This window comes from Odontesthes bonariensis, chromosome 16 (assembly GCF_027942865.1).
Source record: "Odontesthes bonariensis isolate fOdoBon6 chromosome 16, fOdoBon6.hap1, whole genome shotgun sequence".
Taxonomy (NCBI): domain Eukaryota; kingdom Metazoa; phylum Chordata; class Actinopteri; order Atheriniformes; family Atherinopsidae; genus Odontesthes; species Odontesthes bonariensis.
This window is the reverse complement of record NC_134521.1, coordinates 8677126-8699388: the sequence shown is the minus strand read 5'-3', so window position 1 is coordinate 8699388 and position 22263 is coordinate 8677126. Positions and strand designations below refer to the sequence as shown.

At 43.3% G+C, this 22263-nt stretch overlaps 1 protein-coding gene across 1 annotated transcript; it reads right to left on the bottom strand.

The window, feature by feature from the left end:
• Nucleotides 1-3: 3 nt before the first annotated feature.
• LOC142401917 (V-set and immunoglobulin domain-containing protein 10-like 2) lies at nt 4-20532 on the bottom strand. Its single transcript, XM_075487370.1, has 6 exons — nt 20418-20532; nt 19320-19592; nt 6932-7207; nt 3221-3487; nt 2888-3142; nt 4-290 (listed from the first exon to the last, which is right to left on the bottom strand). The coding sequence occupies exons 1-6, from the start codon at nt 20530-20532 to the stop codon at nt 4-6; spliced, it is 1473 nt and encodes a 490-aa protein (XP_075343485.1).
• Between the last annotated feature and the right edge of the window lie 1731 nt (nt 20533-22263).

Genomic DNA, 22263 nt, shown 5'->3' with positions numbered 1-22263 from the left:
CTTTTAATGCTTACATGTGACGCGCAGCCACGAACGGTCGGAGCTCGCGCTGCTGCCCGCGTTGCTGGCAGCGCAGCGGTACCAGCCCGTGTGGTTGCGCTCGGTGTCGCTCACGTTGATGCTGCTGCTGCTGCCCTGTGCAAAGGTTGTGAAGTTTTCTCCGTGGAGCGCGTGCTGCCACACATAGTGGATGGGCTCGGTGCCATTTTCCACGCTGCAGCGCATCCACATGGTGGATCCTTCCGCTGGAGACGCATCACTCATCAGGAGGCTTGGCTTACTGACAGGGACTGCATTAAAGACAGAGTCACATACAGGGATGAGTTACGGGATTTTAACACCACCCACTGCGCATGTCATGATGATGTCATGTGTTTCTCATCATGAGCCTTCTCTGCATGGCAAGTTTAGCAAAATCTGTACTAAGAAAGCTGCTTCAGAACGATATAAATCCTTTTATTCTGGATTTATTCATGCTTTGCAGCACTTTGTATGTATGAACTAATATTTCTGCCTCATGGAGGCTGTTCTGCATTTGGCTCGGTTCTGTTCAGATGTTACTTCTGACAGCGGAAAGTTTACTGTGATCATCCATCACTGCTGCTTCTCAGAATGTACCAGACTCTTCATGTGGCCCCTCCACACTGGAAAAAATCAAAGTCTTACCAAGTATATTTGTCTCATTTCTAGTCAAAATATCTCATTACACTTAATATAAGACAAAACTGCCTAACAAGTACTATTTCAGCCAGATATAGGGACTTGTTTGAAGACAATACATCTTGAATATCTTGTTAAATGAAAAACTCTGGAAAACAAATTGTTTTGAGTCACATATCAACTGAAACAAGCTTTTTTTGACATTTGAAGAGGTTTTTAAGCTAATTTCAAGATCACTTTTATCTCAAAAGTCCTAAATATCACATCTTATTTCAAGAAGTCTTGACAAGCTGATTTTCACTAGTTCCATTTGCAGATTTTATTGCTTATTTCAAGCAAAAACGTCTTGTATTTGTTGTTTTTCTTACTTATTTTTGGAGGGGCATTTTTTCCAGTGCAGATGCTCTCCACTTTCCTGATGGATTTTAGTTTTGATCGTTTCTCAGAGAGCTCCTTTATCTTTATGTTTTGGGTTCACAGCAACAGCTTTAAATGTGAACACTTGCTTCAGTGATCTTCTTCTTTTTCTTTCGGCCTCTCCCTTTATCAGGGGATCTCGCATCGCTGATCTGGCACATGTTTTACTGGATGCCTTTCCTCACCATTTATCCGGGCTCAGGAGAAAAACTCTGGATATTTCTGTGCATGCTTTTTTGGGGGGCACGAGGAAGCTGGAGTACCCACTGATGAATAAGCTAAGCTAAACAAATATCCAAATACTTTCTGACCTAATCATATACGCTTCAATAACTCACATTAAAATGATATTCAGTAAAATGCTCTTTTATCCCCAAGATGGAAAATGGCGACGCCCAGCTTTGTATGTATTTTTGTCCTAATTCTTTAGTGTTTTAAATTGAAAAGGGCTGGGCGAGTTAACTCGTTATTATCGCGTTAACGCATTAATTACTTAACGGCGATAAATATTTTAGCGCGCATTATCGCAGGTTTTATTTATTTATGTATTTTTATATAAATTTTTGTGGGGCTTTTGTGCCTGTAATGGATAGGAAAGTTCAGAGAGACAGGAAGCAGGGGGCAGAGAGAGGGGGAACAACACGCAGTACAGGGCCGTCTGATGCGGGACTTGAACCGGGGCCAGCTGCAGCGAGGACTATAGCCTCTTGTACATGGGGCGCCTGCTCAACCCACTACGCCACAAACCACCTCTGTTTTATTATTTATTTTATTATTGTAAAAGTCTGTTGCTCACAGGCTTTTATTTTGTAAAAGTCTGTTGCTGTCTGCTGCGGAACCGGAAAAGAAAGTAATCGGCGGATCCACCAAACATGGAGAAGGGTACGGAACTTTTACTCGGCCATTTTCATTTTAAAGTTCTTCCAGACGGCGCAGTCGACAGAACCAAAGTCATCTGTAAACACTGCCAAGTTGAATTGTCTTCTCAGCGTAGTAGTTCCAGTCTAAAATATCACTTAAAGGCAAAACACACAACTGATAGCAGCAAGTCATTCAAGGAAACAGACAGTGGAGTGAGGCTTCTACATAAAAACTACAGAAAGATGCTGATGTTAAAAGTGTGTTTGCACAACAAATGTTATGGCACTTTCATTCATATGGCAGCACATTTAAAATAAAACTAAATGCTAAAAGCTATACACTACTTTTGGATTCATTTTTGGATTTTGCGTACAAATGCAATTAATCAGGGAAATCATGTGATTAATTAGATTAAAGGGATAGTTCGCCTCTTTTGACATGAAGCTGTTTGACATCCCATATTAGCAATATCATTTATGAACATTTTCTTACCCCCTGCTGCGTCCTGTGAGCAGAGTTCCAGCATTGTTTTGGTGTTGATGAAGGTAGTCCGGCTAGTTGGCTGGGGTTTAAAAAATAAAGCGTTTTGCTTCTCAAAACAATATCCGTTCAAAAGAGTAATACATTTGCATCACTAAATCGTTCTCCAGGAAAAAGTCAGACCTCACATCGCTTGGCGCTATTTTTGCCTCCCTTGATATCAATGATATTGCTAATATGGCATGTCATACAGCTTCATGTCAAAAGAGGCGAACTATCCCTTTAAACATTTTAATCGTTGCCCAGCCCTAAGTTGAAATATTTACATCCACAGATATTGAGTATGTTACGTGTTCATCCTGAAAAAGAAAGAATCGGTTATCACATGAGAGCTCGCTCTGAGCCTGCAGGTGAGCTGTATTCTGCGACCAAAATTAACACCTGTGGCGCGGTGAGAATGAGCACTGACCCAGCGTGAGTCTGCAGGTCTTAGTTTGGACCAGAGGGTGCTTAGCGTAGCAGGTGTAGGGCTTCCCACTGTGGGCGGAGCCGTAGCGGAGGACCAGGATGTTGGAGTTTTCCTCTCCACCTTTACTCAGGCCTCCGGGGCCCTCCCACCACACCAAGGCTTTCGGGGCCCCTCCATCCCAGGAGCAGGACAGCATCAGATGCTGTAAGTCACGGCTCACATTGGAATAACATTGTGGCTCTGCAGGGGGAACATCTGGTGAAAGAGGAGTAAAAATGTTAAAGATTCATAAAACAGTGCTTCATCTCAGGGTTTTGTGGTTTCTGTTCTCACGTGTGCGCACGCTGCACTCTGCCTGCTGTCTCAGGGCAGGATGGGAGCCCAGGCATGTGAACAAGCTGCTGTTGGGAGTCAGACTCTCGGAGGGCAGCGAGATGAGGGCCCTGCTGAGGGGATGTGTTAGTTCTCCTGCCAGAACCGGGTCTCCGGTCCAGTGGAGCGAAGGGGAGGGGAACCCACCAGGCCAGGAGCAGAGCAGCCTCAGAGAGGTGTGATTCAGAGCCGGCTCCACAGAGCAGGAGGGGGAGCCATCAGGGGGGTCTGCAGAGAGAAGGCATGGAGGCACAGACAGTAAAGTCATAGGAAAGTTATTAAACCTGAGAACCGTCAACACAGATGATTGGGCCGCAGCACTTCCTTTGTCTGCTATGTGCTTTGCTACATGAACATGAGCTTTCATATGTAGTTTTAAGTCTTACTTAAAGGGGCACTAGGTAGCATTTTCACCTAAAATTATAGCCTTCAGGAGTTTAACAAAGGTTAAACAAGTTAATAGTAAGCGAATGAAGCCTGTCTCGCTCCCAACAGGGGTCTGTATGCTGAAAATCCCATATGTAACTTCGGCAGGAGCGACCCGCTTCTGAAGTGTCGTGATGCGCGAGAAGAGTCGTTTGTGTTTACGGCACTTAGCTAGGTACTGTATGCTAGCTGTAGTTGTAGCTATGTGTTCGCTTGCGTTGAAGAGCCAACACCAAGCGTTTCCTATTCTGCCTTTCACAGACTGAATATGAAACGTTCGATGTTGGCACTTCCCATCTTTGTGAAATTTCTCCAAGCGTGATCTTGTTCATCTACCATAGTGACCTGCGTTTTAGATCGTAAAGAGACAGGTGATGACGGTGCTCTAATTCCCCCCTGAGTTCGAGACGTAGCCTAGCTTCAGAAATACACGGACTGACCTGATTAGAATAAGAATAGCGTTTTGATCCGAACAAGAATTGTTATCTACAAATGAAAATTGATTAATTTGTGATTCTAATCGGAATAGTGTAGAGCTAGTCTGCGTTTATTGCGGCATGTGTTGGTAGTGCCTGCGCGCATCTGTCTAAGATGTAACTTTTGTAAGTGTCTGCTAATACAAAGGAATCACTCCACGAATACACCATGATGAGGGAAGAATCCCATTCAAGATCAGCAACAGTCCATCCATACATCCATTATCTGCCGCTTGTCCGGGGATCGGGTCGCGGGGACAGCAGCCTGAGCAGAGAAACCCAGACATCCCTGTCCCCGGCCACTTCCTCCAGCAACAGGATTATAGCATATTATCTTGAGTTCTCTCTACAGAAAATCTCTGATTATAGTATCTTACGTGGGCAGTCTACACTTGTGAATCAGATGACCTAACTGCACTGACTAAATAACACAACGGCAGCATTCGCCACGATGTTTAGTTAGTGGATGTGTACAGGTGGGCATTTTTACGACAGTGTAGAATTTCAGTTTGACCAATAGAGATCGCTATACTGCCGCTAAACTACCTTGTATCCCTTTAAACAGAGGACTGTTGCACTGAGGGAGTATTTAACACTGGAACCTTACAGAAGTTTGAATTACAGTGTAATTTTACTGCATTGTGACACAAGGGCCGTTTCTCAATATGCGTCTGTACTTGCGTACCTGTGTACTTCTGAAACGTCATCACCGAAGGACCAAGTACTGTTCCGATTCAAAGTACGCATCCAGACAAGTACGCTCCTTCTCAACTTTGGTCTTCGATACTTTGGTCTTTAGTCTTGTCATGTCCCCAGGGGTCCGTTTCACAAAGCAGGTTCAACCAACTCTGAGTCTAATCCTGATCTCTGAGTTGATCTACTCTGAGATAGAAAACTCTGAGTTATCGGTTCCAGAAACGCTGATTTGAGTGAGTTTAACCAACTCTGAGTAGGTTCACCTTGAGTTTAGCGCGTGCACCACAACTTTAAAAAGCCTGCATCAATGGAGCCCTGATTCGACGAGTCACCATGGCAACGGGGAAGAGGAGGGGCTACGTTTTTCACCAACCTCGAATTGGAAATCTTAATGCGCTCATACGGCGAGTTTCAACACGTTTTTAGAAAGAAGTGCAACACCGCTCCAGCTGCAGAAGCGTAAGTTTAAATGTAGTCCTTTGCAATCACAATAATATTACAGGGAAACTGCTTGAATGGTAGCTCATTCATTTATTTCATTTAGGTGCAATCTCGCGGGGGAGAAGCGCTCTTGGCAGCAGTTTAAGGTGAGACCTTGGTATGGAGGTACCTCATTTTGATCATGTTTTATACTGTGAAATAAATATTAAGTGACTATTTGACTGTGCAGTTATTTTATCCCCAACATAATGCTGTTTTCACACACATAAACTATGTCTTCTCATCTATATCATGTTCTGTTAAATAATTAAGCCTATTTAAACTAACACAGACTTCTACTCAGCCAACAGAAAGAAGGCAGATGCCCGTAAAACGGGTGGTGCCCAGCACCACCACCTCTTATGGAAGGCCAGTGGCTGAGGGAGTTCATCCCCAAGAGACAAGTGTCTTTATAAAATATAATAGGCCTATATATATCTTTTTTAAGCCTAGTCATACACATATTTATTTGTCTTTTATGTCTTTTTTTTCTTTTGTCCCAACAAAAATCTGATGGTGCCGCTCAAAAAGATAATTGTCTGTAAATGCTAAAACATCTATCATCTAGCTGTCTGATAACCATCTCCGACGAATATTTAATTCTCTGCGCAGTAATGCTGCGCCTTCATCCACGGGATCGTTGTCAAAAGGACATGTTTGTGAAAAAAGTCGCCTCCTACTGTGCCTAAAGGACTTATAGAAGTAGAAGAACTCGCTCTGCTGACTGAATGAATGAGGAAATCAAATGGCGTGAGTGGCTGAAAGAGGGCGGAGACTTTATTCAGTGAACTCCAGGTTCACTGAATAAAACCTGGTCCCGACCAGGTTAGGTTCAGAGAGTCTGTTACTCCGGTAACTGACCGAGAGGTTAAGTTACCTCTCTTTGTGAAACAGGCTAGAGTTACCCCTCTTTCTCGGGGTTGAGTTATCTCCCTTTGTGAAACGGAAAACTCAGGGTTTCCCTCATTTCAGGGTTAATAAACTCAGAGTTTTCACTAAACCTGCTTCGTGAAACGGACCTCTGGTCTGTTATTTCTAGTCCGCCTTCCTCGTCTGTCCTTTTGGTAGTGTTTTGTTGTTTTCTAGTTTCATGTCCAGTTTAGTTTTTGATATTCCAGCTTTGCTGCGCTTTTGGTTTATTTTCCTTTGTCAAATAAACCCTTTAACTTTATTTTGCCTCCCGTCGTGTCTGCACCTGGGTCCTCCCCGAAACACATCATGACAATCACTTAAAGGCAAAACACACAACTGATAGCAGCAAGTCATTCAAGGAAACAGACAGTGGAGCGAGGCTTCTACATAAAAACTACAGAAAGATGCTGATGTTAAAAGTGTGTTTGCACAACAAATGTTATGGCACTTTCATTCATATGGCAGCACATTTAAAATAAAACTAAATGCTAAAAGCTATACACTACTTTTGAATTTATTTTTGGATTTTGCGTATAAATGCGATTAATCGTGATTAATCAGGGAAATCATGTGATTAATTAGATTAGATTAGATTAAAAATTTTAATCGTTGCCCAGCCCAAAATTTTACTGAATACAAGGGAGGCTAAAGGAGAAGATCCAGCATCAGAGGTCCCACTCACAGTAAACGGTCAGGCTGATGGTCTTTCTGGAGCGGGTGTTCAGGTAGGAGTTCTGTGCCAGGCAGGCGTAGTCTCCAGTGTGCACGCGCAGGATCTTTGTGATGCTGAAGTGCGGCCCGGTGTGCACCTGGGAGTCGTTGTAGAACCAGACGTACTGGCTGGCTGGACTGGACTGAGCTTGGCACGACAAAGAGACGTTCTCCGTCTCCAGAGCGGAGTATCCTCGCTCTGTCAAACTGTACGGAGTCACATCCACCTGAGGAGCATCTGGACCGACTGAGGAGAAAGGACACAATTCAGATGTGAAGGCCGCAGATCCGTACGTACAGAATCATCCATCATATAGTCTGTTATAACGAGCAGAAAAAGAATCCACCTCGCTGTTTTTTTAGCAGCTGCAGCGTGTTATTGATCTAAAGTTTCCTCTGGCTTGTACTGACTCACTCCTCATAGAAACCTGACTCTGCAGCTGCTCCATTGACCACCAGCTTGTTTCTAATCGACATTTTTTAATAAGTGTTTTTTGGAGGTTATTATTATTTTCTGCACATCAAATGTCAAAGACAACAAAAACTCCAATTTAATCAGAAATCATCAAAGTGTTGAAAGCTACTAAGTAATTATTGTCGGGTTGGACCTACTTCACCCTGTACGGGTTTATTTTACGTACAGTGTTTTCTTTTTCTTTCTTCTATCATAATTCAGTTTAGTTGCTTTATAGGCCAAGACTTTCATATATTTTTCAGAATAAGGCAGTCGGTTGGTAGTGTTTGAATGACAGCCACCCATGCAGATAACTTGAGGGGGCCCCGCGACTCAGCGGCTGAAATATCCCCCTATATAAGAGGTTCAGGAAATACCTCTTCTATGGAAGACCATCCTTTTTTTACTGTCACGTTTTTGTTGCTGTGACTGTTCTGCTTTTGCTGTCCACGGTTCTTATTTGTTGTTTACAGGGGAGGCGAGTGAGGGTCTGGGAGAATACTTGTCTGTAGTTGAGTAACAAAGAATTTAAGGTTATCACCCTGAACGTCACTGGCTTATCAACTCCTGTCAAGAGAAGTAAAGTGATATCAAAAATAAAAAGGGAAAAGGCACAAATAATATTCTGTCAAGAAACCCATCTAACAGATCCAGAGCACGAAAAGATAAAGAAAATGGGTTTTAGACATACTTTTTATTCATCCTTTAAAACAGGACGCAAGAGGGGCGAGGCAATCTTGATGCCAAATGGGGTCCATTTTGAACTCCAGTCGGAGATTAAAGACAGGGAGGGCAGGTTTATTATGGTAAGGGGCAAATTAGATTGCAAGGATGTGACCCTGTTGAATGTGTATGCGCCTCCAGGCAGCAACAAGATATTTTACAAGAAGATATTTGACTTAATAGCATTCCAATCTGCTGGAGTGTCGATCTGTGCGGGTGACTTTAACATAGTTTTGAATCCAAAGTTGGACACGACTAATCAAAGGAGGAAAATTACCCCCACTGAAAGATGGATTAAAAGTAGGATTCAGGATCTTGGTCTGATGGATGTCTGGAGGGATTTCCACCATCAAGATAGACAGTTTACCTTCTACTCAAACCGTCACAATGCATATTCAAGAATTGACTATCTATTTGTGCATAATTCAGAGAGGCACAGGCTAAAGGAATGTGAGATAAACCACAGAGATATATCAGATCACTCTAGTGTCCACTTGAAACTCCATCTAGATATTAGGCCTAAAATGACAACGTGGAGATTAAATGTGAGTATGTTAAATAGCCCCGAGAGTAAGCATGAACCTCGGCGCATAACCTACGTCCTTTCTAAACATTACTGATTGGTTAAGGGAACTCCAATGAATTTAAGTTGCTGAGTAAGGTCCCACCCTCCATGGAAACAGATTCCTATTGGGTTTTTCGGACGGAGTCAACAGTCGGCTTTCGCCCAGGCTAGAGAAAAACCTCCGGTTCTCAAAACAGAGATACTATGAGGCGGGCTCCAAAGCATCCAAGTTGCTGGCCTGGAGGCTGCGGAAACAGCAATCGGAAAATACAGTCTACAAGATTAGGGATCCGACCACTAAAACAGTTACACATAAACTGGAGGGTATACAAAAAGCATTTGAGAAATTTTATCAGACCCTGTATACCCAACCCACACCGTTTGATTCCGCTAAAGTGGAAGAGTTCCTGTACCAATTGGACCTGCCCTCCCTGGGGAAATTGCATTACAAAAAATTAATAAAAGAAATATCAGCTGAAGAAATTGATAGGGCGATTTCCTCCCTGAAGTCCTCTAAGTCCCCAGGGTCGGATGGATTTCAGGGAGAATGGTATAAATCGCTGAGGGAGCCGTTAATACCAATACTGCATAAAAGCTTCAATTATATCCTGAGGGAGGGAGTACTCCCCCCATCTTGGAGGGAGGCTATGATTTCGGTGATTCCAAAAGGGGGCAAGGACCCAATGGAATGTGGATCTTATAATAATAATAATAATAATAATAATAATAATGCATAAGTTTTATATAGCGCTTTTCCAAATGCTCAAAGACGCTTTACATACGGAACAAACAGAAAGCAGACAAAAACAATACATTATAAACAAAAAGACAAGAGAAAAACACTGTTACAGACTTTAGAAACATTTTATCAGGTGTTATAGGTGATTTTGAACAGGTGGGTTTTGAGCTGGCTTTTGAATGAGGGGAGTGTATAGATCTATTATTGTTTTAAACCAAGATTATAAATTGTATGCAGCCATCTTGACCAAAAGAATGGAGGAAGTGTTGCCTCTTCTGATTGATGAAGATCAAACTGGGTTTATTAAAGGTAGACAAACTCAGGATAATATAAGGTGTCAGGATTTCCTGTGTTTCCTGACTGGAGGTTGGTTTGGAGCTGGAACCAATTATCTACACACACCTGCAATCAATGGAGCCTCATCTACATCTACTCTCTTCACCCATAAAGCCCTGGTTCAGTCCTCCACTCGCCACCAGATCGTCTGCTTATCCTCAGTGGTATTGAGCCTTGACGCTGGTCTTTTCTATAGTATTGTCTTTGCATATTACTGAACCTCTATTTCCCTGTCAGCTCCTGGTCTCAGCTACTCACCAGCCTCCCTCACAGAAGATCAGTCCCTGTTTTCCCCTGGATTCCCCACCTTCTGGTTACTGCTCCCATCTCCATTATCCTGCGCCTCTGTTTCCACCTGTTACCCGTGTCTTGGCAATAAACCGTTTTATCACCACCACCTCTGATCCTTTTGGGTTTGTGTCTGAACTAGTGTGTCCAGTTAAAGACTGCCGTGACATAAGGAGGACCCTCCACACTATTGAACATATAAAAAATGAGAAAATTGGAGCTATTTTACTTAGTATGGAAGCTGGAAAAAGCATTTGATTTGGTGGGGTGGGAATTTCTCTATAGACTTAGACTTAGACTTTCTTTTATTGTCATTGCACAAAAATCACACGTGAGTTTTGACAATGAAATGTCGTTCCTCGACTTCCGGTCAACATTGCTAGATAAACTCTACAGATATAAAGCTATACAGACTGTACAATATAAAAACGGTATGGAAGTGTTATGTGCCAGCACGCGGAATAAGAATATAAAAATAAATAGAATGCACTTAGTGCAAAAGTGTTGCTAGGATATTGCACTCAACCTGAGGGAAATTGCACAGACGGAAGTGTGTAAAGTAAAGTGCGAGTAATTGTCCATGTCAATGAGGGGGGGGGGGGGGGGTGGTTGTTGTTATGTGGGGGAGATGGATGGGTGTGCGTTAAGCAGTCTTATGGCCAGGGGGAAGAAACTGTTCCTCAATCTTGTTGTCCTGCAGAAGATGCTTCGGAACCTTCTGCCGGACGCCAGCAGGGGGAATAGGTTGGGATGGGTGGGGTCTGTAAGGATCTGGTGGGCTCTGGACAAGCAGCGCCTGTCTGCTATGTCTCTGATAGGTGTGAGCTGAATCCCGATGATCTTCCCCCCTGTCCTCACCACCCTCTGCAGAGACTTCCAGTCTGAGGCCTTACAGCTCCCAGACCAGAGGGAGATGCAGCTGGTCAGCAGGCTCTCAATTGTTCCTCTGTAGAAGGTCTGGAGGATGGGAGGAGGGAAGGAAGCTCTTCTCATCCTACGCAGGAAGTGCAGGCGCTGTTGTCCCTTCCTCACCAGTGATGTGATGTGGGGTGGCCAGCTGAGGTTGTCTGTGATGTGCATCCCCAGAAACTTGGTACTGCTGACGACCTCCACAGCTGAGTTGTTGATGAGGAGTGGTGAGTGGCTGGGTCTGGATCTCCTGAAGTCAACGATGATCTCCTTGGTCTTGTTGACGTTCAGGATCAGGTTGTTCTTTCTCCACCAGTCCACCAGATGACGCTGTTGTCCCGGATGAGGCCCACTACTGTAGTGTCGTCCGCGTACTTCAGGATGCGATTGGATCTGAAGCGTGGAAGACAGTCGTGGGTCATCAGGATGAACAGCAGGGGGCTCAGCACGCAGCCCTGGGGGGTTCCAGTGATGACACTGGAGGTGTTGTTCCCCACTCTGACAGACTGGGTTCTGTCAGTGAGGAAGTCCAGCAGCCAGTTGCAAAGGGGTGTTTTCAGTCCAAAGGGGCCCAATTTGCATACCAGGTCCTGGGGGATTATCGTATTGAATGCTGAGCTGAAGTCCAGAAACAGCATCCGCACGTGGGTGTTCTTTTCCTCCAGGTGCTCCAGGCTCAGGTGAAGAGCAGTGGAGACTGCATCCTCAGTGCAGCGCTTGGGCTGATAAGCAAACTGGAACGGGTCGAGTGATGGGGGGAGTGTGGAAATGATGTGGTCCTTAACTAGCCTTTCGAAGCACTTCATGACAGAAGATGTGAGTGCAACGGGTCGGTAGTCGTTAAGGCACGTGACTGTGGACGTTTTCGGGACCGGGACGATGGTGGCGGACTTGAAGCACCGGGGGACGACGGCCTGGTTCAGGGACGTGTTAAAGATGTCTGTGAGCACGTGGGCCAGCTGGTCTGAGCATTCCTTCATCAGCCGACCTGGAATGTTGTCAGGGCTCGTTGAGGAAGTCGGTATCGTTCTGACAGGATGGGGGTGTGGGTTTATAATCCGTGACGGACTGGATGCCCTGCCACAGTTGTCTTGTGTTGCTGGAATCTTGGAAGAGACCTTGGATTTTCCGACTGTGGGCTCGCTTGGCATCTCTGATGGCACGGTTCAGATTGGCTCTCGCCGATCTGAGAGCCACCGCATCACCAGATTTGAACGAAGCATTGCGTTCTTTCAGCTTCGCTCGCACCACTTTGGTCATCCAGGGTTTCTGGTTGGCCCGTGTGACTATTGTTTTTGTTACTGTCTCTTTCTCCATACACCAGCTGATATAGTCGGATACAGATGCAGCATACTCCTCCACGTTGGTGAGCTGGTTGTCTGTTGCAGCCTCTTTGAATATGCTCCATTCAGTGCACTCAAAACAGTCCTGCAGTGCAGACATCGCTCCCTCAGGCCACACTCTCACCTTCTTCACTGCAGGTTTTTCTCTGGTGAGCCTGGGCTGGTATGCAGGAATTAGCATCACAGAGAGATGGTCTGAGGAGCCCAGGAGGGGGCGGGGTGCTGCTCTGTAGGCCTTCTTTATGTTGGTGTAAACAAGGTCCAAAGTGTTCTCCCCTCTGGTAGCAAAGTCGGGATATAAAGTCATGGACAAATTTGTTTTCGATGAGAAGTTCATTAAAGGCATCAGGGCACTATACACGTCCCCTATAGCCAGAGGTGGAATGTAACAAAGTATTTTTACTTCGTTACTGTACTTAAGTAGTTTTTTCTGGAATTTGTACTTACTTAAGTAAAAATAAAAATGCAGACTTTTACTTTTACTCTGTTACATTTTGGGACAACTATCTGTACTTTCTACTTCTTACATTTCTGGAACTGACGTCGTTACTCGTTACATTTAGTCAGTGCTTAATTTGTAAATCATAAGGTGCCGGAACGCAAAGTACATATGACAGCTCAGGGATGACGAGACGCGTACAGGTCCCGGAACGTATACAGAAAAGGTGCTGAAAACAACATGAAAATGTCCACTTGAAACGCTGTGGGACTTACAAGCCTCAATTTCAAATAATATCCATGGTATAAATGTTATGACGATAATTTATAATTATTTTAGGCTAGTACGCAAAACATAGGCAAATGCCCACATCACCACAGGTGGGACTTCAGTATACAGCCAGCAATTAATTTCTCAACATGTCTAACGTGTAAAAAAAAAAAATTATTATTCAAAGCTTGGCACGGCGGCCTATTAATAGACAGTATGTTTGCTCACCATATTTAGTTGTTTAAAACACCCCACATCACGAGCATGTCCGGATTGTCCTCTACCTCTTTTTTTTCTGCTTTTACTGCGTGTGTCTGTGGCAGTTCTGTGTCCTTTGGCCACCCAGGACCTCACGTACGGGACTGGACTGGATTTAGCCAGGGGGGTCCAACAAGATTTAAGAAGAGTAAAAATGACATGGTGGATGTGAGCAAAGAGCTACGGTTGGGAGTGCAAATCAAGTTCATTTGAGAACTAGCGACCGCAAATTGAATTTGCTCCGGGGCTAGTCTAGTCACTTGTGGTCGTTTTGCGAGGCTGCAAATCGAAACTTAATCAGGCCAATCAAATCGTGAGGAGCGGGGTCGGAGGCCGGGCTACCTAGTGACGACAGAGGTGCTACGTTTCAGTGTGTAGTTCCAGAGAGAGGTAAACAATGGCTGCGCCCAGCAAACAGTCTTTCGAGTTGGCTTTGGCAGCGGCTCTAGAAAATTTAGATATACAGTTTTCTTTGCACGACGAACAGATAACTGCACTTAAGTTTTTTTAAAAGGACGTTTTCGGAGTTTTGCCCACCGGGTACGGTAAAAGTTTAATTTACCAGCTTGCTCCGTTGGTCCGTCGCACTGACTACGTAATCCTTCTTCATCGCTCTGATTGGTTGTTGCGCCATCCTATTGCGTGGCGTTGAGTGCAGAGGCAACTTGACAGACAACCGTTTATCCCGCCCACACTGCTATCCAGCGTCACGGGTCTGGCTTGCTAGGCTAACGTTGCTTCACTCCTAGGTCAGAGACATTTTTTTAACTCTTTTCAGATGGTTTTCATGTTGGTTTGGTGAATGGTGTTCCTTTCCAATACAGATTTTGATAATTCAGCATGTGTCTTTTTTTAATCTTATTTACTTCTCTTACTCTTGCACCACGTAGACACCAACATAGACAGAGATAGTTTCTCTACTTCAACATGTTTGTTGTACATGCTGCTGGATGTGGTAACAGAATGTTGTTGATAAAAAAAAAATTAAGTCCTAGCACCTTTTATAAGTTGTTGTTTTCCTTTTACTGCTCTCAACAGAGCAGTGTTGGAGAATATGTTGGCAAGGAAATTACTTAATCCGTTAGTGGTAAACTAGTAAATGCGTTGTCATTCACAGAATTAGAAGTAGAACTATGCACTGTATTGCCAATCGCACACAATATCGACACCAATCTTTCAGTACACATACTGTTTATTGCTGTGAGCATTTAGAAGTGACATTGGCAGGTCTGCGGTTATGTAATTAAGAACTATAATGGCACAGCCATGACATGGAGAAAGACAGCCCATTGCTGCTCAATACCCAGTACTTTTACTTTTGTACTCAAAAGTACATTTAAAAGTTAGTACTTATTACTTTTACTTAAGTACATTTTTGGTGTACTACTTTTACTTTTACTTGAGTAAATATTTCGCAGGGTACTTCTACTTTTACTTAAGTACAAGACTTCAGTACTTCTTCCACCTCTGCCTATAGCTAGAATTAAGGTAAACGGAGGCCTGTCAGGAACTATTCACCTGCAACGTGGCTGTCGTCAGGGCTGCCCAGCCAGCCCAGTGCTCTTTAATCTTTTTATTGAACCTCTTGCTCAAGCCGTAAGACAGAATCCTGACCTGGAGGGCATCACAATAAAAGGAAGGGAATACAAAATTTGTCTTTATGCGGACGACGTTCTGGTCAGTCTAAAGAATCCAGAGTCAGGAATACCAAGATTAATGGACTTCCTGAGGAGGTATGGAACCCTGTCAGGCTTCTCCCTTAATGTCGATAAAACACAAGCCCTGACATTCAATTTCATGGCATCATTAGATCTTAAAAATAAGTACAAATTCAACTGGGACTCTTCCTCTATTAAATACGTGGGTGTGAAATTAACAAAGGACATATCACAGCAGGGCTGGACTGACAGTCAGGCATACCATTTTCCCGGTGGGCCGACGCCCCTCAAGGGCCGGTGATGTTGGTTTATTTCTTTTTCTTTTTTTTTGATTAATGTAAAAGAAAAAAAGAAAAAGTGACCGGCGGGCGGCCCACGATTTCATGTTGACGTAGACTATGAGTAGATTTACTTTATTTGAAGGTGTAAAAGTGGCATGCGCCTGTCATTAGCATTACAGTACTTAAACCATCATTAATGTAGGCAAGGCTATAACGTATCTAGTGCCATTCCATTTTGTAGGCTTATGTAAAGTTGACTGGTGTGCAGATATTGCAAATACCCAATGACATCAGTCATAGATATCAAGTGTGTCATTAATGTTTATGACACTCTCATGTAGACACCAATGTGTTCAGTGTTATTTTAGCTTGTGATAACTATATTTTTTGCAGGTGTTACAGGTTAAAGTTGCCCATGTAATATAAGTGAAACATTGCTTTGCTGAAATGGATTGGTAGGTAACCGGAGAAATACGAAATTAATATTCCTGCCTCGGTCATTTTCGGTCATTTTCAACCCTCCGCTACATCAAACACAGACTGAGGAGTTGCCTTTCTGCCAGCAAACTGGAAGTCTTTATGTTGATGGCCACTGTGAAAGATGTTCTTGTGTCCCTTGATACTGACACAGTGATTGACAGAGTGGCAGAGAAGAGCGATTTAATGAAAAAACTGCTTTTGTAAGGTGAGGTGATTTATTTAAATGAATACATTTGTGTTAGGATTTAATTGCATTTTTCACAAAAAGTGATGAGATTAGCCTACTTGTGTGATCGTATAAATATTCATGGTGGGCCGCCATGGCTAAAAAATGCCCGGGCCATTTTTTGGTCCCAGTCCAGCCCTGTATCACAGTTATTCTTGGAAAATTATACAAGTATTAATTCCCAGATAAAGGAGGAACTAGACAGATGGGCTTCCCTGTCCCTGGATCTAGTGTAGCCCAGGCTTCATAAGCTGTCAAAAAGCTGAAAGAAAAAAAGAGTAAAAGTCCATTTTTAAGTTTATGAATGTGTATGAAAGGGAGCTGGCATTTACAGTGTTAACTGCAGCGCACAGAGCAGAGGGAGACGTGCGTCATGACGTCAGGGCACAGCTTCGGCAAGTTGCGCACAGCACTTGGGAGATAGTTAGAGCGGGAGGAGAAGTTACACCATCCAGCTGCTTGAAGGACGCTCTGACCAAAAGATACCCAGAAGTGTGAAAAACCGAGTGAAAACGTCGGAATTCACCGCGAGCTGACTCCACTGAGTGCTCGGTTGAAGTTTCCTGCTCGGCGGTGAGTTAAATGTGCAGTTTGAGGACGAGAGTGTCGAGTGAACGTTGTTAGCGTCAGTGCTAATTCAGCCGCTGAATGCTAATTTGTTACCTCGTGCATTAGCCGCTAGTGCCGCAGCTCGTGTGAATTACATTGCAAACCGCTAACTGACGAGCTAATTGCTAAAACTGCAGGGTAATTCGGTTAAATGCTAAGCTATCGTGTGTGTGTGTGTGTGTGAATGTCGGGTAAACTTTTTTATTTTCTTTTATTTAAGCGCGCAGTTTGTTATTTTTCATATTGAGCATTATAATTGTCATATTGTTCTGTTGTTTGACAATACAATTTTTTCGAAAGCTAAATCTTGTGTGAGTAGTGTTGATGTTTACCCCTGGGCTCCATGAGCGGTATCTTAGTCTTCTGATAACCGGTCCAAATTGTGAAACTGAAACCTAAAAAATTATACCAGTAGCTTCATCAGGTAAAGAGGAGTTACACTTGGTAATAGGATTTTGACTATAAAGACAAATATTTTACCCAGATTACTTTACCTGTTCCAGTCTTTACCCATTAGATTCTCTATGGAAATCTGGTCTGGCCTGGCGAAACAACTCAACATTCAGAACGAAATTAGAATTTTAATGTGGCCAACCCACGATCCAGATTTCAAATCAGGTATGGGTGATGGAGGTTTCATTCAATGGGCGAGGAAAGGACTCTCCACATTATACCTACTAAGTAAAAACCAGGATTTCATAGACTTCTAAACCAGATGCGACCAGACAGATACGGCCTTGCTCGGCAGGATTTCTATTGGTACCTCCAACTTCGGCATTACTTTCATAAGAACATTAAAGGACTTATACAGGAAAATTTATCAAGTATTACAGAAATGTTTATCAACGCATATAATACAAAACTGTGCAGAAAGATCATTGGAGAACTATACAGATATATAGCTGAATTAAGAGGCCACTCAACAAACTATATTAAGGTGAAATGGGAAAAAGAACTGGGAACTGTAATCACTTCTGAAGACTGGACAAATATGATTGACACACAAATCACCACTACATATAAAGCTATAATGTGTAATATTTCACGGACAATGAATGTCTCCATGTCGCTCCGCCATTTTAAAACTACGGGATTTGTCGAAGGACATGTCATCAGCTTCGCCCTTTCCGTTTCCAATGTGGAAACGATCTCATAAGATATTTTCGTAACAGAGCACTTCGTTCCCAAACTGCAGGTTTACTTGAGGTTCCCAGAGTTTCTAAAAGTAGAATGGGGGGGCAGAGCCTTCAGTTATCAGGCCCCTCTCTCGTGGAATAAGCTGCCAGTAAATGTCCGGGAAGCAGACACCCATTCCACCAGGCTTAAAACTTTCCTTTTTGATAAAGCTTATAGTTAGGGATGGCTCAGGTGATCCTGAAACATCCCATAGTTAAGCTGCTATAGGCCCAGCCTGCTGGGGGGCCTCATCTGTCACACCTTTCCTCACTTTACTCTCTTTATGTATATGTGATATTATTGTGGTCATTAACTCGTGTTTCCCTGTTCCAACAGGTATACTTTGAATGGTGTTACAGTGGGTTTTTCCTTTCTTTTCTGTCCTCTCAGCCCCCAGCTGGTCGAGGCGGATGACCACCCTTCCTGAGTCTGGTTCTGCCAGAGGTTTCTTCCTGTTAAAGGAGAGTCGTTTCTCTCCACAGTCGCCTCAGGCACACTCAGGCCGGGAGATTGGACCGAAAAACAAAAAGTTTTCAGTGCAATCTGTTGGTTTCCTTAGCTAGGAAATTGTTTTTGAATTGGCTCTATATGAACAAATTGGATTATTTTATGAATAATTATGATTACAATGAATTGAATTCCAATTGGCTTGAATTGGACTTTATTATCTAAGTGCCTTGAGATGACATTTGTTGTATTTGGCGCTATATAAATAAAACTGAATTGAATTGAATTGAATTGAACCACTACGACCTCACACCTGTGGAGAGATTTTTCCTGGAAAAATTGTATCAGATTTTTCATAACACCTAAGCAAAAGTCTAAGCAGACAGGACTACAACCTACTTGCTGGAGAGGATGTGGACATGGTATGGCAGATCATACACATGTATTCTGGAGCTGTCCCACTCTTAAATTCTTTTGGGAAGGAGTTCAAAACATAATTAGAGAAGTCCTGCAGTATAATTTTGATTTTACCTGTTTATCATTTTACCTGGGTAAAGACAAAGAAAGACAAATACCTCCTGAAAATCTTTATGGCCGCAAGTAAAAAAGCCATAACAAGAAGATGGCTCAACACAGAACCTCCCACCGTTAACAGTGGAAAGTCATAATTAAAGACATCCAAACTATGGAACTATTGACTTTTAGCCTCAGGTTACAAAGGGGCAAAGGTGATGCCCTCTGGGAAAAATGGGACACCTACATCGCAGGAGGGGGTGATGACCTATCTTGATGCCTTGTGTACTCTGGTAATGAAAAGCAATGACCATGATGTTATAGTTTGTGGCGATCAACTCACAACCCCGCGGTTACCCTGATGTTTTGTTTTTGTGAATATGCGCATGTATGTTTATATGACTAGGTTTTGCAATCATTTGGATGTGTGCATGTCTATTTTTTGTTTTTCTTATTTTTGTTGTTTCTCTTTTGTTTTTGAGGTCGCATAGCTGATATTTGAATTGTTTTGCCACATCTAATTGTGACCATATCTTGTTTTGTTTCTTTTTGTTTTTTTTGTATTGATGTTGTAACCTGAAAAGATCGAAAAATAAAGTTTAAAAAAAAAGTGTTGAAAGCTACAAACACAGAACAGTTGCTTACAGGTGATATTCAGCCACAGTTCCTCGGAGCTCGCTCTGTTGACAGCGTTGCTGGCCACACAGCGGTACCAGCCCGTGTGCTCCCGGGTGAGGTCGGTCACATTGATGCTGCTGCTGTTCTGTGGGAAGTTTGTGATGCTTCCACTGTGGCTTTCATGCTGCCACACATAGTGGATGGGCTCAGTCCCATTTTCCACTCTGCAGTGCATCCACATGGTGGATCCTTCCTCTGGTGATGCATCACTCAGCAGGAGGTTCGGTTTACTGACGGGAACTGCATAACAGATAAAGCCACACATGCAGGTATATTTCAAGTCAACAAATAATCAATTTCCCTCTGACAGCTTCTACTATAGCCTGATCCCCCTTAAAGGGATAGTTCGCCTCTTTTGACATGAATCTGTATGACATCCCATATTAGCAATATCATTTATGAACATTTTCTTACTCCCTGCTGCGTATTCTCTATGATTCTTTCCCCCCCCCATGTCTTAAGAGTAACCTGGCCAAGTTTGAAGTCTGTAGCATTAAATCTGTAGGATGAGTTCGATCATATGCAAGGCGCGGAATCGGGCAAAAATGGCACGAAAACACACCTTCCATCCAAAATGGCCGCCTTCCTGTGGACGTGGGACCATGGCGGCATGAGACTTTTTGTGCGTGATGAATGAGTACCGAATTTCGTTGTCCACGCAAAACTAACCCCAATGGGGGAACCATTTTTTTAAGTATCGTAGGAGGTGCTACAGAGTCAATGAGGGACTCCAGATATTTTTCATGTCGTCGACTGGCAGGTGGTGCTTGCAAAATTTCCTGAGTTTTCGAGCACCTTTTGCAAAGACTAATAATAACTCCTTCAGGTACAATAGTGTCCTTGCAGTTTCACTGCTCGGTCCCTAAATATGTGTATGCAGGCAGGATGAAGGACTCAAAAGCAAATCCAAGCTGGACAGGCAGCTGTAGAAATAAAATACTTCAACAAAAGTTACTATTATAGAGAAGTTACTTCAGAAACTTCCCCCTAAAGAATGATAATGAACAGCATGGTTGGTGAACAGAGGCAACACAGACAAACAGAAACATGCACAGTAAGTCTTACCTTGAACCGTTAGGTGCACATAGTAGTAGTAGACTAGGGGTTCCTGCTCTGTGTCATAGAAGGCCTGGCAGGTGAACAAGCCGTGAGCAGCCAGGGGCAGATTCTCAATCCTCATAGCTGCACTGTCAGAGATGACTGTCGGCCGTCCCAGGGTCTCAGCCAGCTTCTGGATCCTCGGTCCTTTCCCCAAATCATACACCACAGCTTTTATAGCTTCAGTGCCAGGCTTGGTGAAGCTCCATATGTAGATGTCAGGTACGTCAGTGCCACATTCCAGGATCACAGCTTGGTCCACCACCCCATAAACACTGGCGTCACGGTACTCAACCTCCCCGGTGTGATTTATATGCAGGGCTGGAGGAGAGAGATAACACACTGACATCCCTGCAGATGTGTGCGTGAGAAGTAGGGCTGTAGCGATTAACTAATCTCACGATACGATTCGATACACGATATTCAGCTAATGATACGATTCGATTTGATACGATACACGATATTCAGCCGATACGATTTGATTCGATACGATACGATTCAATATGATACGATGCGATACGATTTGATACGATACACGATATTCAGCCAATGATACGATACGATGCGATTCGATATGATTCTATTTGATACGATACACGATATTCAGCCAACGATACGATTCGATTTGATACGATGAGATGCGGTGCGGTTCGATACACTTACATAATTTTCTGGGGTAAAAAAAGGGGACAGTATGATTTGACATGAATCGTCGCTGATTGGACCAGTGGTCCGACCTTTGAACCGGAAGGATGACACCGCCAGACAAACGGAAACAAACAAACATGTCACAAACGTGAGAGCTGTGCACTTTATACAATATTTTTATGAACTAATTTATCACTGTTTTTTATAATGTGACCCCCTGGCATTGTATTGTATTACCTTAATGTTCTGTGTTTTCACTGATTGTAACGTCTGACTTTTCAATACTCGCGGCTGAAAAATCGATACTTTATCGGAACACAAAATATCGATATATATCCCAGTATCGATAAAATTGCTCAGCCCTCATGAGAAGCAGATGTTGGAGTTGTGTTCAGCCGAAGGTTTGACGACACTGTAAAATGTTTTGTTGCTGCATTATTACATCCAATAAAGTACTTTGGCAGAAGTGGACAACGAAATAAGGGTTTTCTGAGGATTTCCTAAACAAATGCATCTAACTCTGCATCCAGTTCTTCATCTTTTACAGTTTTGCTTTTACAGCATTTTACACGTTACATAAGAGATACAACATGTTATTTTTCTATAGATAGATAGATAGATAGATAGATAGATAATGAATGAATTAATTAATTAATTGATGAATGAGCTTACCATGTGCAATAAAAGTGACCAGGCTGGCTATAAAATATAGAGAGGCCAGCCCTAGCAGTTTGGCCACCATGTTATCATGATGATCCTGACTCCAACAACCTCTTTACTCCAAAAGATGAGGTAGAGATCCAAAGCTACAGCTTCTCAGTCTGTTGTTTCCCTCCGGACGCTCAGGGCAGTGTTGGCTCGTCTCTCCGATCCACAAGAGCGTCGATGAATCCGGTGGAAGGCCGGAGCACGAAGGGACGGTGGGTCAGGAAACTGATTTAGGTGCAGCTCGTGTGTTTTATCCTTTTCTCTGTCCCTTTATCCCTCCTTCTTTTTCCTGCAGGGTTAGAGTGACACGGTGATACTGAGCTCATCTATTATCCAAGACATTTGCATGGGTGAATGGTTTAGCTTTCCACACACATGCACGTCACCTGACCCGTCCAGGGTTGTTGCAGGCTGACATTCACCGTGATGACCTGCACGTTCCTCCATCCAGGACTGT